Source organism: Podarcis melisellensis (genome assembly GCF_964234715.1).
Source record: "Podarcis melisellensis genome assembly, chromosome: 13".
Taxonomy (NCBI): Eukaryota; Metazoa; Chordata; class Lepidosauria; order Squamata; family Lacertidae; genus Podarcis; species Podarcis melisellensis.
Window position 1 is genome coordinate 42,070,339 of NC_138545.1, and position 16,676 is coordinate 42,087,014.

Here is a 16,676-nt window from a genome sequence, read left to right on the forward strand (position 1 = left end):
GCTCCATTCCGACGTCGTTATTTGTATTGGATCAACTCAGATAGGCCTTTGCAAGCGAGGGGGCCTCTTTACCCTTGCCCCCCCATCAGGTTTATTTCCTTTTTTTAAAAAAAATAATTTTTTATTGATTTTCCAACACAAATTAAAAACAAAACAACAGACAATACATAGACAAACAAAACATATAAACATGTATAATTTCAAAACCTCTTTTTCCTAAACCTTACTTCCCAGACTTCCCCTTACCTCTCCTTTTCTGCATCTCTGTTTTAAAATTTCTTCAACAACCCCTCACTCCAATTAACTAATTGCTCATTTTCTTTTTTAGCTTCTTCTCATACTTAGTCAATTACAGCTGTAATTCTATATTTTCCTTTCCCATCAGGTTTATTTCCAACTGTTAAGGCCTGAAAGTGGGGGAGACTCTTCTAAGCATGCTCCATCGAACCTCCCTACAGTCAGGAACCTTGTGTTAAGTGAGTTCTCAATCGTGCATGTTCTAAGGACGTGTCCTTAGAAGCCCCCTTTCACCTTTCTTTTTTTAATTTTTAAAATAAATTTTATTAGGATTTTCCACACAACACCACGAAAAATAACAATACACAACACACAAAAACCAACATTCAAAAAACAAATCCGTATCTTACAAGTTAATAATATAAACACTAAAAAAACCAAAACATTGACTTCCATAATCCCACAGCACCTCCTTTATCTCTCATTGTGTCTTCCTGTTTTCCTGATAATCTCTATCCTAACATCTAGATATAAATCCCTTTCTTATCCTTTCACTTCACAAGGTTATTCCAGACTCAGACAGATTTCTGTCCTCGAACCTTGACTTTCAAGGTATTCATTTAGGCACTCCCATTCTTTTTTTACTTCACTTTTTGGTTTTTGTCTTATTATGTCTGTCAATTTGGCTAATTCTAAGTATTCTGAAAGCTTACATAACTACTCTCCCCTAGTGGGTAACTGTTTCCCTTTCCAATACTTAGCCACCAGGATTCTTACTGCAGATGTTGCGTACTGTATAAGAAAAATTTAGTTTTGTCATTTAAAATTCCTTTCGTGAAAGTTGCATGAAGGTTTGAAGCAAGGGTGACTCTCAACTTATGCTGGGTTGACGTTCTAAGTAAAAGGTAAAGGTACCCCTGCCTGTACGGGCCAGTCGTGTCCGACTCTAGGGTTGTGCGCCCATCTCACTTAAGAGGCCGGGGGCCAGCGCTGTCCGGAGTCACGTGGCCAGCGTGACGAAGCTGCTCTGGTGAGCCAGCACCAGCGCAGCACACGGAAACGCCGTTTACCTTCCCACTATAAAGCGGTACCTGTTTATCTACTTGCACTTTGGGGTGCTTTCGAACTGCTAGGTGGGCAGGAGCTGGGACCGAAAGACGGGAGCTCACCCCGCCGCGGGGATTCGAACCGCCGACCATGCGATCGGCAAGCCCTAGGCACTGAGGTTTTACCCACAGCGCCACCCGCGTCTAGAGAAAGTTCTAGACGCTCTAGAGAAAGTGCCTAAAACCAAAATTACATATAGTCAAAGCATACTGAGTTCAGTGGCAAGTGAGACTGCCAAAGGTTTATTTCCAGGACGTCCAACCCATTTTTATTTTTTTGCCAGACAAATAAAGCTGAATGTGTACAAGTTTAATGCACATAAATTGCAAATCACCCATACAGTGTTTGTGCCTATGGGGCTTACTCCATTTTAAAAAAAATAAATAGAGGAAATCCCTGTGCTTCATTTCTAGATAAAGTTCTTCTGATTTGGAAGCCCTTTCCTTTCTCCTTTATCCCTGACCAGATGCAACAAAACATGTCTCTCCTGCACTGCAAACCTCCAACAGTTTGACCAAAGGACTACTCCTCTGTTGTCTCCCGAGACGGATGGATGCCAATCTAGCCCTGATTGGTTATGATTCTAGGCTCATCCAAACTTCGATTTGCCCTGCAACTTTCCCCTGGGGAAAACCTGATCTTTAGTGCTAAATCGGACCAAACATCAGCTGGGTTTCCTTCGGATTGACATTTCTTCCGATTTGAATTTCGTGGCTGCTATCACAGCCTTAATTTACTGGAGGCTTTTTTGTGCTCCAGAGTTGAGGTTTGGTGTTGAACATCGAGGCAGGGGGGGAGGGCGGAGGGAGTCCCGGGAAGTCACCGGAGCCCTCAGTCTGCAAACACGTGGATTAGAGGGCCGCCCCCAGGAGGGAGTGGGGCTTTTGTTTTGTTGGCTGCAAATCCGCTTCATGTTCTGCAGCTGACCCATGGCAGAAATAGTGGAGTTCCGCGTCCCGGATGGAAATGGACGGACCCTGCTCGTTTTGGGATTGGAGGCAGACGCGTCAGAGGCAAGATCGCAGAATTGTAGAGGGGACCCCTGAGGGTCATCTAGTCCAACCCCCTGCAAGGCAGCAATAGTTTTTATATTTCCTTGGATTTGCCCTGTGTTTGGGTGGGTTATTCAGGTATTCGGGTGGGGAACCTTCGGCGCCCGACATGCATGCATGCAAGCAGGGGCGAGAGAGGGTTTCTTTGCAGACCTCTTCAGACGTTCGGGGCTGCTCGCGAATGCGTGTCGGGACGCACCGTGTCCGATTGCCCGGGGCTAAGAACTGCCCTCGCTTTGGCTTTGCTTTTAAAAAATAAATAAATGAAAAAATAGCGTTTATGCTGCCGGGGACCTGGCACGCAAATTTCTTTGAATCGTTTGGAGGAACTGCATTAGAAAGGGCTTGCGGGAGTTGCTGTCACTCCTGTCCCGCTTTCACTGGATCCGTGTACGGGCGGACGTCGGGATGGGCAGCAGACGCGGGACTGGCTAGCCTCAGCCTGGCCCGGAACTCTTCGAGCGGGGCTGGGGAGCCCGCGGGGACCTTTCGCCGTTGCGCAGCGTTGTTGGACTACAACTCCCATCATCCCTGACTACCGGCTGTGCTGGCTGCGGCTGGCGGAAGTTGTAGTCCAATAAGATCAGGAGGCCCGCTGATTCCTTGTCCCTGATTGGAAGCAGCTTTTGAATTGGTCTTCGCGCTTTGCAGTAACGACCAGTTCCTGGCTTTGTAAAACGGATCAGAAACACCTTTGCTTATTCCAGGCTTTTATAGATATTTATCCCAGGGCGGCATACGATGCAGTTTAGAAATCAAAACAACGATAAAATGCGCAATAAACCAGTTAAAAGTAACGAACCATTAGCACAACACACAACTGAAATAAGCAATTAAAATAATAAAGTGAAAACAAAATAGGTCGCCCTCTCAATGCTGTTTCTCGGAACATAGCATTAAAAATGCCCCAAGAAATAAAAAATGGATTAGCCTGATACTTGATAAAAAGGGGGTGCCTTAAGGAAGCAGCTTCACAATAAAGTTGCAATCTCAGCTGTTGGTGCTCTGAGAGGAGCTGCTGTGGAAAATCTTAGTGCCTGGGCAAGTTGATAGGGGAGCAAGTGGTCTTTAGGGTACCCCATCCCAAGCTGTGAAAGACTATAAACATAGCTAAAACAAAAAAAATCCTTCCAGTAGCACCTTAAAGACCAACTAAGTTAGTTCTTGGTATGAGTTTTCGTGTGCATGCACACTTCTTCAGATTTGTTTTGACTATGGCAGACCAACACGGCTACCTATCTGTAACTATAAACATAGCTGTCAACTTTTCCCTTTTCTTGCGAGGAATCATATTCGGAATAAGAGAATTTCCCTTAAAAAGGGGGAAAGTTGACAGCTATGACTATAAAGGTCAAAAGCAGCATCTTGAATTGGACAAAATATCAAGAGGTTGAATGCTATCACCTGAGGACTGAACCGAGACAAAGGATTGTAGCATGTTATTTGGGCACAGCCCCTATTATTTTCAATGGAGTTTGCTCAGGAGATGTTCTGGTAGGTTGTGCCCCATGAATCTACCTTTTACTCTGCCATAGCACCTAGAATCTTATGCTGCAGAGGCCTCATGCAGTTGGCTATGCTAGTAGATTTTCTAGCCTTGCTTTTTCCAATGGAATTTTTTCCCCTTCCTTTCCAGCATGCTCTGTATTTAACCTTCTCTGCATTTGGGCCGCTCTATTCCGTGAGGGTTCACCAAAATGCTCCAGTCGCTGGGCCTGGCTATTATGCCCTGGTGAAGTTCTACTCTGCGAGAGATGCCAGCAAGGCACAATGTGCTTGTAACCAGCGGCCCCTGTTTCAGAAATCCCCTTTGAAGGTATCTTACCAACACAGAATCTTAAGACTGTGTCTATATTACAGGTGTAGTCCCTACAATAGTCGGCGTGCGCTTATGAGTACCGTATTTTTCGCACCATAGGACGCACTTTTTCCCCTCCAAAAATGAAGGGGAAATGTGTGTGCGTCCTATGGTGCGAATGCAGGCTTTCGCTGAAGCCTGGAGAGTGAGAGGGGTCGGTGCGCACCGACCCCTCACGCTCTCCAGGCTTCGCGGACCTCTTCGCAAGGAGCGGGAGCGCTCCGGCTCCTTGCGGAGAGTTGCCAGCATGCCGAAGCCTGCGCGCGCTGAGCTCAGCGCGCCCAGGCTTCGCGGACCTCTCCGCAAGGAGCCGGAGCGCTCCGGCTCCTTGCGGGGAGTTGCCAGCATGCCGAAGCCTGCGCGCGCTGAGCTCAGCGCGCCCAGGCTTCGCGGACCTCTCCGCAAGGAGCCGGAGCGCTCCGGCTCCTTGCGGGGAGTTGCCAGCATGCCGAAGCCTGCGCGCGCTGAGCTCAGCGCGCCCAGGCTTCGCGGACCTCTCCACAAGCAGCGGGAGTGCTCCCACGGCTTGCAGAGAGCTGCCTGTTTGCGGGCTGGGGTCGGGGGAAGCTCGAGCTTCCCCCGCCCCAGCCCCGCGCCTGGGGGGGGGAAATAATTTTTTCCCCTTTATTTCCCCCCCCAAAAATGGGTGCGCCCTATGGTCCGGTGCGCCCTATGGTGCGAAAAATACGGTAAATTCTAATGCAATGAGGTAGTTTCCCCCTGGGGTTAGAAACAGGATGTAGAAGATGCCATGACTGGAATTTCTGACATTTTTTTATTTTACCAAAAGCAGCCACAAAGCTTCTCCAACTGCCGCATAACACTTTGTTGTTGTTTTTTAAAATAATTTTTTTATTAGATTTTCCACAGTGATAACACAAACCACAAAGCAAGATGATACACAAAAGCAGAAAAAGAAAAAATAAGAAAAAAGGGGGGGGGACAATAAAGAGATAAACAATAACAACAAACTTAATTCTTCACAAATCCAACCTTTGAAACATCTTGGTTGACTTCCTCAAATCCCTCCCTTCTGAGTTTCCTTGTAATTAAAAGTAACAGCTTTCCAATATCATTATTAAACTAAAACAATTTCCAATTATAGTCCATCTTAGTCACTTTTCTTAACATTCTAAATCCCATTTATTTAATTATAACTTTATTTAATCCTAGGCCTGTTTGTTTCTTTCAAGTAATTTCTAATTTTTTATATTACAATATTTATTCAAATAGTCCTTGAATTTCCTCCAGTCTCAACTGCCACATAACACTCTGGCCCTGTGCCCCCATCCCAATTCAAGTGGGGACTCACACAGCTGCTTTTTATTTTACCAAAAAAAACCCAACATGTTGCACGTTTCAATCACAGAGCCTTCACATCATGTATAGTTTGACTGTAAATCAGTAGCGCTCAGCACAGATCAGCATCCCCCATTCAGACATTATAGCAGGTACTGTCCATTTTGGGTTTTTGCAGTTTCTCATTTTCCCCCCATTCTTAAGTACGGTTCTCCACATTTTCTCATCAGTTTGCAAATTCAGTCTTTGTGAAAATTAGCAGAGGTATTTTAGTGTGAACTCTCCTAATATACACATTTTCTTAAAAAAAGTAAAGCAAAGGACCCCTGGATGGTTAAGTCCAGTCAAAGGTGACTATGGGGTTGTGGCGCTCATCTTGCTTTCAGGCTGAAGGAGCCAACGTTTGTCCACAGACAGCTTTCTGGGTCATGTGGCCAGCATGGCTAAACCACTTCTGGCACAACAGAACACCGTGATGGAAATCAGAGTGCATGGAAACGGCGTTTACCTTCCCTCCACAGTGCTACCTATTTATCTACTTGCACTGGTGTGCTTTTGAACTGCTAGGTTGGCAGGAACTGGGACAGAGCAACAGGAGCTCACCCCATTGCGGGGATTTGAACCGCTGACCTTCTGATCGGCAAGCTCAAGAGGCTCAGTGGTTTAGACCACAGTGCCACCCACTGCTTGGTTCTCTTGCCAATCCCCTCCTCCCACACTTCCCTCACTACTGCCCTCCTAGGGTAACCCCTTAGACCAGCCTTTCTCAACCTTGGGTTCCCAGAGGTTTTTAGCCTACAACTCCCATCATCCCTGACCACTGGTCCTGTGGGCTTGGAATCATGGGAGTTGTAGGCCAAAAACATCTGCGGACCCAAGTTTGAGAACCACTGCCTTAGACCTTCCCCCTTCCGTGTCATGCTGCTGCAGATCCTAAGGCCAGGAAACAGTTCCTTCCTCCTCCTGCGACTCTTCAAGCTGATGGGTGGGGTGGCAACAGCTTCTTAATGCAAAGAAAACGGGAAGATTGTAAAACCATTGTAAGGCTTTGCTGTGTGTTAAAAAAACCCAAACTGAATGGGAGAATGTTCTGAAACGGCTCTTGATGCAAATAGTTGAAATGCCATCGCTTCTTGTCTTCACCTTTGGAAGAAAAGATGATGATGATTGTGGGTTGTTATCACCTGGGACTTCTTTTTCTTCCCCCAACCCTTCCATGCCCAGGTTTGCCTCTGTACCAGACAGCGGCCCTTTTCACAGCAAGGCTTGGGTCTGAGCAGCTACAGATGCCGGGAACTAGCTAATCACTTCCTTGGTTTCAACAGCTGGTCCAGTCGTATCATCACGGTAAGGATGGCCTGCTGTTTGCACTTGGGTTTCTTGTTTTCCACTCCCACTTTCATAAGAGATGCTAAGTCTGCTAAGTGTCACGGCTTTCCTCTAAGGCAGGCTTGCTCAACCTCGGCCCTCCAGATGTTTTTGAGACTACAGTTCCCATCATCCTTGACCACTGGTCCTGATAGCTGGGGATCATTGGAGTTGTAGGCCCAAAACATCTGGAGGGCCGAGGTTGAGGAAGCCTGCTCTAAGGCAGTGGTGGCCAAAGTTGGCCCTCCAGCTGTTTTGGGACTACCATCATCCCTAGCTAACAGGACCAGTGGTCAGGGATGATGGGAATTGTAGTCCCAAAACAGCTGGAGGGCCAAGTTTGGCCACCACTGCTCTAAGGGTTGGGAGAAAAACAAGTAGAGTCTGACAGTCGTCGGCCACTTATATAAACAGTCACGTGGGGGTTTGCTACCCAGGTGTCAGAGGATACAACCCCCATGGCGGGTTGCCAGAAATGGATAAGACAAGGAAGAGTTCTTACCAACTGCTTTTTATTCAGTATTCGTAGAGAGAAGCTTGGAAATGCAGCCTGTTGGAATAATGGTGTTGCCCCAAGTGAATCTCCACTGTCTCCCTCTCTCATGTGTCATAGCTATGGGTGCTGAGAAGTGCCCTCTGCCTTTGAGCTCCTTGCTCTCCTACTTTCAATGCTCACCAGGTTCTGGGAGAGGGTGTGTGTGTGTCTGGAATGCTTTCTAAAGACGCTGTGTCCGTCAGCTGTTGCCCTCCCTGGTACTTTCTCTTGCTCCTCCTCCTCTCCCATTGTTTCCCAGCTTTCCCCCTCCTCTGCCTCTGAGCTGTGATCTCCCTCAAATCCCTGTTGTAATTCCAAACTGTCTTCTTCCCTGGAAAGGTCAGGCTGGGGAGGTGGTCTCCACCATTCCTCTTCTGCCCAGTCACTGACATCATGAGAGGCGGCGAACAAATTACAGTGGTACCTCGGGTTACATACGCTTCAGGTCACAGACTCCGCTAACCCAGAAATAGTGCTTCAGGTTAAGAACTTTGCTTCAGGATAAGAACAGAAATTTTGCTTCGGCGGCATGGCAGCAGCAGGAGGCCCCATTAGCTGAAGTGGTGCTTCAGGTTAAGAACGGACCCCGGGAACGAATTAAGTACTTAACCCGAGGTACCACTGTATATCTTATTTTTTAAAAATGGCTGTCCATTGTAAGCTTTATAGGAAGTGCTTGAAGTGGGATGGGGTGGGTTGTTGTTGTTGTTGTTGTTGTTGTTGTTGTTGTTTATTACATGTATTCATCACTCAAAATGGCTTACAATTTTTTCAAAAAGCATACAGGTACAAAAGGTTAAAACAACAAATTTTATTTACTAAAAATGCTCATTTTGCAATAGTATAAGGGACAAATTTTACCCACTAAAAAAAGATAAAGATCACAACAGGCTAGGGTATCATCATACCATATGAGCCTAATTAAAAAGCAAATGCCTGGCATTTTAAAGTTGATAAGGATGCTTCTATCACAATTTTCAAGCAGACCAGTTCTCCCTCTCTTCTTTTCAGGGAGATATAATAATAATAAATTTTTATTTATACCCCGCCCTTCCCGGTTCAGGAAACCAAGCTTAGGGCGGCTGACAACAAATTTAAAACACTTAATTGATGCTACAAAAAAAACAACAGCATAAAATATGGTATAAAGCGTAAATAACAATAAAATCAAGAATAAAAAATCAATTTAGGGGGAAAATCCACCCAGTAAACATTAGATGATCACCAGGGCTAGCTGGCTAAATTAGTCCCACTTGGCCATAGTATTGTCTCACCACCTCAATTTCTTCCACTTCAGGCATTTCTTTTAGGGGTCCACAAATCTCGGCTGCTCTTAGTAGCCAGCCATTTTTGATGTTGTCACCAGTTACTAATTGCTCCCCTCACTTGGGTCTTCTAGCATGTCCGGGGTGGAGTGCTGAGAGGTCAACATCCCATTTTGTAGTGAGCTGGGAGAGATGTTCAAGTGCAGTGAAAATCTCTCTCGACTTGTGAAAGTCTCCAAAACTCAGTGTTAACTTGTGAGAACAACTCTTCCCCTTCCTCTGGGCCCTAGATGATGATGGGTGCCACCCTACCAATTACCTTCACTGCTTTTGACCACCACCCCAAACCTTGGTCAAGAAGAGAAGGAGATACTGTGAAAAATAAATAAAAGCATTATGTAAAAAGAAGAAGATAAACTGGAACTCTGATTGTGCCAGAGGGCTTAGAGGAGGAGTCACTTGTTTTGTGCTCTCACAGTGACTTGCGATCTTGATCACACACAGTCTGTAGTCCGCTGGCAGTAGGAGTACAATGTGGGCATGTCTTTAAATTAACATCTTACATTAAAAACCTGACAGTACCAAACTATCGAAGGCTTTTCACCAAAGCCAGACTAACCGTCTTTCCTTCTGCAGTGTTGGATGGCAGGTTGAGAGGAGTTCCCTACCAGGAGAGACTTTGCTCGTGTGCTCAAGACATTGATTCCATACAACATATTTTGTTGCACTGTGCAAAATATGAGCATGCCAGGGCTGAACTGATACTACCCTTGCTGGTACCTTTCCTGGGAAAATCAGAGGCTCACTATGTCAGGTTCCTATTGGAAGACCAGACAAATGCTAGAACATTAGCAGCGGCAAAGTTTTTATCTGTGGTTACAAGAACCATTGATTCCTATATTCTGAACAAAATGCTTGTTTAACCCGGAGGTAGGCTGTATGAATAGTGTATTGCTTTGTAACGATTTGTTGGGTCTCTGGACCGTAATAAAGATGGTTGTTGTTGTTGTTTCGTGCTCATCCACAAAGGTGGTTGCCATAAAAATAATTACTGGTTGCTGGCAGTGACCTGGCAACTTCATTTTTTGAGTCCTGGCATGCAGAAAGATTCCCTGGAATTATGAAGGGACAGGGGAGCAACTTCTGGGGTAGTTAAAAGCAGCTGGACCTTTGCTAACACAGTTTCTGTTGGGAGCAGCTCCAGAACATATCTGGTTTTGAAGACGAGGAGAATGACGTGGAAGAAGTGAGGACATCGCCCAGGAGCAGGAATGCCAAATATCTGTGTGTCCAAGAATTAACCTTCCCCAAATATGGCATCCGCACCAGAGGGATTGGTGTGGCTGAGCTTAATGTAGATCCCAGCCAAGGTAATATGGGGCAGGGTGGGAAAACAGAATAAAAACGGGAAGTATAAAAGTGTTGTTGTTATTAATTATGTGGTCAGTAGGAACGCTGATCGGGAGGCGGGTGGCGCTGTGGGTTAAACCACAGAGCCTAGGACTTGCCGATTGGAAGGTTGGCGGTTCGAATCCCCGTGGCGGGGTGAGCTCCCGTTGCTCAGTCCCTGCTCCTGCCAACCTAGCAGTTCCAAAGCACGTCAAAGTGCAAGTAGATAAATAGGTACCGCTCCAGCGGGAAGGTAAACGGCATTTCCGTGCGGTGCTCTGGTTCGCCAGAATCGGCTTAGTCATGCTGGGCACATGACCCGGAAGCTGTACGCCGGCTCCCTCGGCCAATAAAGCGAGATGAGCGCCACAACTCCAGAGTCGGTCACGACTGGACCTAATGGTCAGGGAACCCTTTACCTTTACCTTTAAGAACATTGATCAGGAAGAGGGTTATTGCTTGAGCCTGAAGAACGAGGATCCTGGGCAATAGGTTTGGCTGAAATATAGCGACTGACCCGTAGTCTCTTTGCTGCACTCTGCAGCACAAAAGACAGCAGTGGAGACAAGACCTCCAGAGCGAATTAAGTTCTTAACCCTAGGTAAAGGTAAAGTAAAGGTACCCCTGCCCGTACGGGCCAGTCTTGACAGACTCTGGGGTTGTGCGCCCATCTCACTTAAGAGGCCAGGGGCCAGCGCTGTCCGGAGACACTTCCGGGTCACGTGGCCAGCGTGACAAAGCTGCATTTGGCGAGCCAGAGCCGCACACGGAAACGCCGTTTACCTTCCCGCTGGTAAGCGGTCCCTATTTATCTACTTGCACCCGGAGGTGCTTTCGAACTGCTAGGTTGGCAGGCGCTGGGACCGAGCAGCGGGAGCGCACCCCGCCGCAGGGATTCGAACCGCCGACCTTTCGATCGGCAAGTCCTAGGCGCTGAGGCTTTAACCCACAGCGCCACCTGCGTCCCTAACCCTAGGTACCACTGTATTTATATTACAACTATAATCACCATCTGGAGTTTCATTGTGTGTTTTGTTATGATTAAAGATACACCTTTGTAATATTACGGATTTAATTATTTTCTTTGATATCACAGACATCTGGAATAATATTAAAGTGTATTAGTGTTTCAGGTCCAACACTGTAAGGACATTCAAACTTCTACGGCTTAAAGCATTGATTAGTTCAGAGGCTTTCAGCAGCTGGCTGGCCGGCAGATGTATCTTGAAACAATCTGTTCTTCTGCTGGCTTCTGTCTTTCAGAGTTTCTCATGGCCGCGAACAACGTCCAGAAGCTTGCCGTGCATCGGGCCCTCTCAGATGCATTTCAGAAGATTCTCATTATAGTTCTAGGCAAGGCTCTTTATTTTTGTTTATTTTTTCATATATACTTTCCATTTGCTCTTTCTTGGGGCACGCATTTGTCTCCCTGGAAATGGACTGCCTTGGGAGGTTGTGGGCTCCTTCCTTGGAGGTTTATAAGCAGAGGTTGTGGGGGGCAACTGTCCACCCAATCTGGTGGAACGCTCTGTCTCAAGAGACTAGGGCCCTGCGGGACTTGACATCTTTCCGCAGGGCCTGCAAGACAGAGCTGTTCCACCAGGCCTTTGGCCGAGGCACAGCCTGACCCCCCTCCTTTGGTAATCCTCACAGAACTCTAGCCAAATGGTTGCCATTAATTTGATTTTGAATTGATTTTAGAATGAATTGATTTTAGAACGTTGTGTTACTTTTATTGTTGTTAGCTGCTCTGAGCCCGGCTTCAGCTGGGGAGGGTGGGATATAAATAAACAAATTATTACTACTACTACTACTATTATTATTATTATTATTATTATTATTATTATTATTATTATTATTGATCTACCTGAGATTCCTGCATTGCAGGGGGTTGGACTAAATGACCCTCAGAGCTCCTTCCAGCTCTACAATTTGATGACTTTATGAAATGTAAAATAATACTTTTAATTCTGAAATCATATGTTAATCCTACAGGAGGAATTCAACATAGCACTAAGGAGACAAGTATTTCTGTTTGCCTGATGGAATGAGCTCCTCTCTCCAGTGTTGTGGTTCTGGAGGTTCCACCACCACCCAGAGCCAATTTCAGGGAGTGGGCTGGAAGACGAGGAGGGGAAGCTCTGTTGGACTAGCAGAAGTCCTCTCACAGGCTTCTGCTAGTGGTTCTGTCCAGTTCAGGCTTCCTCAACCTCAGCCCTCCAGATGTTTTGAGACTACAACTCCCATCCCTGACCACTGGTCCTGCTAGCTAGGGATCATGGGAGTTGTAGGCCAAAAACATCTGGAGGGCTGAGGTTGAGGAAGCGTGGTCTAGTTGAATCTGGCCCTAAATAAAACCCTAAATAAATGTCAAGTACGTCAGAAAAATGGGATGCGGGTGGCGCTGATTGGCAAGCCTAGGACTTGCCAATCAGAAGGTCGACTGTTCGAATCCCCGCAATGGGGTGAGCTCCCGTTGCTCGGTCCCTGCTCCTGCCAACCTAGCAGTTCCAAAGCACGTCAGAGTGCAAGTAGATAAATAGGTACCGCTCCGGCAGGAAGGTAAACGGCATTTCCATGCGCTGCTTTGGTTCGCCAGAAGTGGCTTAGTCATGTTGGCCACATGACCTGGAAGCTGTACACTGGCTCCCTTGGCCAATAAAGCGAGATGAGCGCCACAACCCCAGAGTCGGACACAACTGGACCTAATGGTCGGGTCCCTTTACCTTTACCTTATGTCAGAAAATAATACAGAAAGCTTTTTCCTTGTTTTAGCTTGTTCAAGCTTGACCACATTTGCTTGACTGTTTTCAGAGAATGGGAAGGTAGCCGTGGAGTACAGCTGTCCCCAGGAAGACCACGTTGACCTTTTAACAGAAGAGGAACTCAAAGGTCTCGTCCAGGTAATCTGGAACACTATCTAATGTACAGCGTCAGATTGCTTTGATCTGTTAAACTCAGCTCATGGGCACTTTAGCTTCATAGGAAAGAGTGATCAGAGAAAATATGGCTTCTCTGTTGTTAGAAAATTGAGGAAATTCGCTGAGGATAAACTGCTTGTCAGGTTCGCTTAGGAAGCCAGAGGGCTGGCTTTGCAGAAGAGTAAACCACAGAGCCTAGGACTTGCCGATCAGAAGGTTGGTGGTTTGAATCCCCACAAGGGGGTGAGCTCCCGTTGCTCGGTCCCAGCTCCTGCCAACTTAGCAGTTCCAAAGCACGTCAAAGTGCAAGTAGATAAATAAGTACAGCTCCGGCGGAAAGGTAAACAGTGTTTCCGTGCGCTTCTCTGGTTCGCCAGAAGCGGCTTAGTCATGCTGACCACGTGACCCAGAAGCTGTACGCCGCCTCCCTCAGCCAATAAAGCGAGATGAGCGCCGCAACCCCAGAGTCATCCGCGACTGGACCTAATGGTCAGGGGTCCCTTAACTTTTTATCCCCTATCATGCTCAGATTCACAGTGGTTTTCAACTGGGGAGAGCTCTTCTCGTCTAATCCATCAAAGCAATTTTTGTTTACCGTATTTTTTGCTCTATAAGACTCACTTTTTCCCTCCTAAAAAGTAAGGGGAAATGTGTGTGCGTCTTATGGAGCGAATGCCGACTGCGCAGCTATCCCAGAAGCCAGAACAGCAAGAGGGATTGCTGCTTTCACTGCGCAGCGATCCCTCATGCTGTTCTGGCTTCTGAGATTCAGAATATTTTCTTCTTGTTTTCCTCCTCCAAAAACTAGGTGCGTCTTGTGGTCTGGTGCGTCTTATAGAGCGAAAAATACGGTATTTTATTTTTTTAGGGATTCTGCAGCCTTGGCAGATCCTGTCAGATCGAGCTCCTTTTTAGTTGCATGTGGGGCAGGTTGAAAGCAGAATGAGATCAAGGGAAAGGTGACTGACGTATTTCAAAAACAAATTCCTGATTGCTCAGGCCCACATGCAAGCCTGCCCCCCCAATCACCCACTGTGGGAAGAAAAGGATCATTGGGTGTACAGCACCAGGCACAGATATTGAAAATATAGTTTCAGCAGCTTCAAGCTGCGTACCCAGCATACATTTAAAATACACGAGTTCCTCCCAATTTTTTTCCTAAAAAATGGGAAGAGTAATTCATTAAGGGTCCTAGGAATTGTAGCTGTATGAGGGGCTTGAGGGGAAGTAATGTGCTTTCAATGTATGCTGTGTACACAGCCCCAGTCTGTGAAATGTACCGTATGTTTTAATGTATTTTTATTAAAGATTTTCTTGATTTACAAAGCTATGTGCAATGTCTCTCTAGTATTTTTTTTCTCCATATAACATTTATTTATTATTTTTTTACAAATCGGTTTCATTTGTTGAGACATTAGGAAGAATAGGGGGAAAGAGGGGGAGGGGAGGGGAGATGAGTGGGGTTGGGTGGTGATGTTTCCATTTTACTTAATATATGTGGGGTTTTGTGTCAGCGTTGCTTGTGCAGGTTCTTTGCTGTTCACTTGTGTTCCTTTGGTGGTGAGAGAGGTTGGGGTTGGCCTAGGGTGTGGTTGTTCATTTGTGGTTAGCTGTGGTGGTCTTTGTTTTCGTGTGTGAGTGGGGTGGGTGGGTGTTTTGGTTCCGGTTAGCCATACTGATTTGTATGCAGTTGGTGGATTTTTGTCGTCGTCTTGTTGGGCTGTGTATGCGATAAAGGGGAGCCATAGCGGGGTGAAAGAGTCTTCTATTTGTCGCCATGTCAGTTTCAGTTTATTGGTTAATTTTTCTAATAAGGCTGTTTCCCATGCTATTTGGTACCACTGGTCCACTGTGAAATGTAAGTGATCCAGATTGCGCAGAATAACAAACGCTTCCTTCTCTTCCCAGGTGACTGAATTATCACTCTCACAGTTAAGTCCTGTAGAGGAAGAGGAGATCTCTTGATTTTAGCATGTATTGAAAATAGCACCTGGTGCCCACAGAGTAATGCCTTTAAAGGAGGATATTTTACACCTGTTGAGTCCTTCTCTCTGCTTTGAAAAGGCAACTGCCGCATCTGAAGCTCGTGACATTATTGGAAGTCCCATTTTGTTGTCTAAAGTGGTTGCAGATGATGATTTCCATAAATTGACACCTGCCTATCAAACGATTGCCTATAATTGCCTATTTATTTTTAGCGAAGTGGGGTGATTCCCTCCTCACCAATTTAGTCTCTTTTTTTTCTAATAAATTGGTTCCTGAAAAAAATGATCTGTTATGTTTCTTTCATTCAAAGGTGAGTATTTGTCCTCAGTAGAGTGGTACCTTGGGTTACATTCGCTTCAGGTTACGTATGCTTCAGGTTACAGACTCCGCTAACCCAGAAATAGTGCTTCAGGTTAAGAACTTTGCTTCAGGATGAGAACAGAAATCGTGCTCCGGCGGTGCGGCGGCAGCAGGAGGCCCCATTAGCTAAAGTGGTGCTTCAGTTTAAGAACAGGTTCAGGTTAAGTACAGACCTCTGGAACAAATTAAGTACTTAACCCGAGGTACCACTGTATAGCAAATATGAGCTTGGGATTAGGAATGACCTTTGCTTGATAACTGTTGCCAGTCAGAGTAAGAACTATAGAGCTACATGGGCCAATGGTTGGACTCAGTCTAATGGAGTTTAATTTGCTCCTATATTCATCCAGCCATCTTGGCTGTCTCTTAGTGCAGGGCCAGCTCATTGGGGCCAGTCCTGCCACCGCCTACAATGAACCACCATTGGCAGGATTGCCAGTGATATCAGAAGATTTGTTCTCTGATTATTATATATATATAAATTATCTTGCTAATTACCGTATTTTTCGCCCTATAAGACGCACCTTTTCCTCTCCAAAAATGAAGGGGAAATGTGTGTGCGTCTTATGGGGCGAATGCAGGTTCCTTGGCTTCAGCGATAGCAACGCGAAGCCTCCAAGCCTGCGCTCCAGAGGCTTCGTGTTGCTTCTGCTGAAGCCAGGAGAGTCTGCTCTCTGAGGCTGGCGGTGGGGAAAAGCAGCGCTTCCCCCATCGCCAGCCCCAGAGGATGGGAGGCAGCGGGAAGGCACATGAAGCCTTCCTGCTACTCTCCAACCCGGCTTGGAGGCTGGCGGTGGGGGAAAGCAGGCTTTTCCCCAAGGAGGGAGAAGGGACTGACTGGCAGAATTCCCCCACCTCCCGCAAAAGCAGGCAAAAGCTGGGCGCTCTTTAAAGGGGCTGCGCGGCTTTGCTGGCTTTTCTAGGAAAAGCTTGCAAGAGCCGCACAGCCTTTAAAGAGCGCACAGCTCTTGGGGGCTTTTCCCCAAGGAGGGAGAAGGGGCAGACTGTCAAAGTCCGTCCCTTCTCCCTCCTGTGGGCTTTTGCGGGAGATGGGGGAATTCCCCCACCTCCCGCAAAAGCAGGGAGAAGGTCTTGGAGTAGTGCACAGACTGCGTGCAGCCTGTCCGCTGCTCCCAGAGCTGCGGGGGGGGGGGGAATCATATTTTTTTCCTTGATTCCCCCCCCCCCTGAAAACTAGGTGCGTCCTATGGGCCGGTGCGTCCTATAGGGCGAAGAATACGGTATACTGTTAAATATGCATTTTATATTTCACTTCCTTTAGTAATGTTTAAGATAAAA

The 16,676-nt window shown here is 46.5% G+C and overlaps 1 protein-coding gene across 2 annotated transcripts; it reads left to right on the plus strand.

Moving 5' to 3' along the window:
* Positions 1 to 1,868: 1,868 nt before the first annotated feature.
* On the plus strand, positions 1,869 to 15,847 carry RDM1 (RAD52 motif containing 1). 2 transcript variants are annotated; one of them, XM_081884406.1, is made up of 7 exons: positions 1,869 to 2,357; positions 4,033 to 4,212; positions 6,778 to 6,900; positions 9,920 to 10,091; positions 11,374 to 11,463; positions 12,925 to 13,013; positions 14,940 to 15,846. In XM_081884406.1, the coding sequence occupies exons 1-7, from the start codon at positions 2,274 to 2,276 to the stop codon at positions 14,994 to 14,996; spliced, it is 795 nt and encodes a 264-aa protein (XP_081740532.1). In that variant the 5' UTR covers positions 1,869 to 2,273; the 3' UTR covers positions 14,997 to 15,846. The 2 variants fall into 2 exon arrangements, with proteins under 2 accessions (XP_081740532.1, XP_081740531.1); XM_081884405.1 differs by lacking the exon at positions 1,869 to 2,357 and adding an exon at positions 3,647 to 3,890 and having other exon boundaries at positions 14,940 to 15,847.
* Positions 15,848 to 16,676: the final 829 nt, after the last annotated feature.

Coding starts and splice junctions, on each gene's coding strand:
- RDM1 (XM_081884405.1), top strand. CDS start 3,735: ATGACTATAAAGGTCAAAAGCAGCATCTTGAATTGGACAAAATATCAA. Junction 6,901..9,919: donor GGTCCAGTCGTATCATCACG/GTAAGGATGGCC, acceptor TGTTGGGAGCAG/CTCCAGAACATATCTGGTTT. Junction 13,014..14,939: donor AACTCAAAGGTCTCGTCCAG/GTAATCTGGAAC, acceptor TTCTCTTCCCAG/GTGACTGAATTATCACTCTC.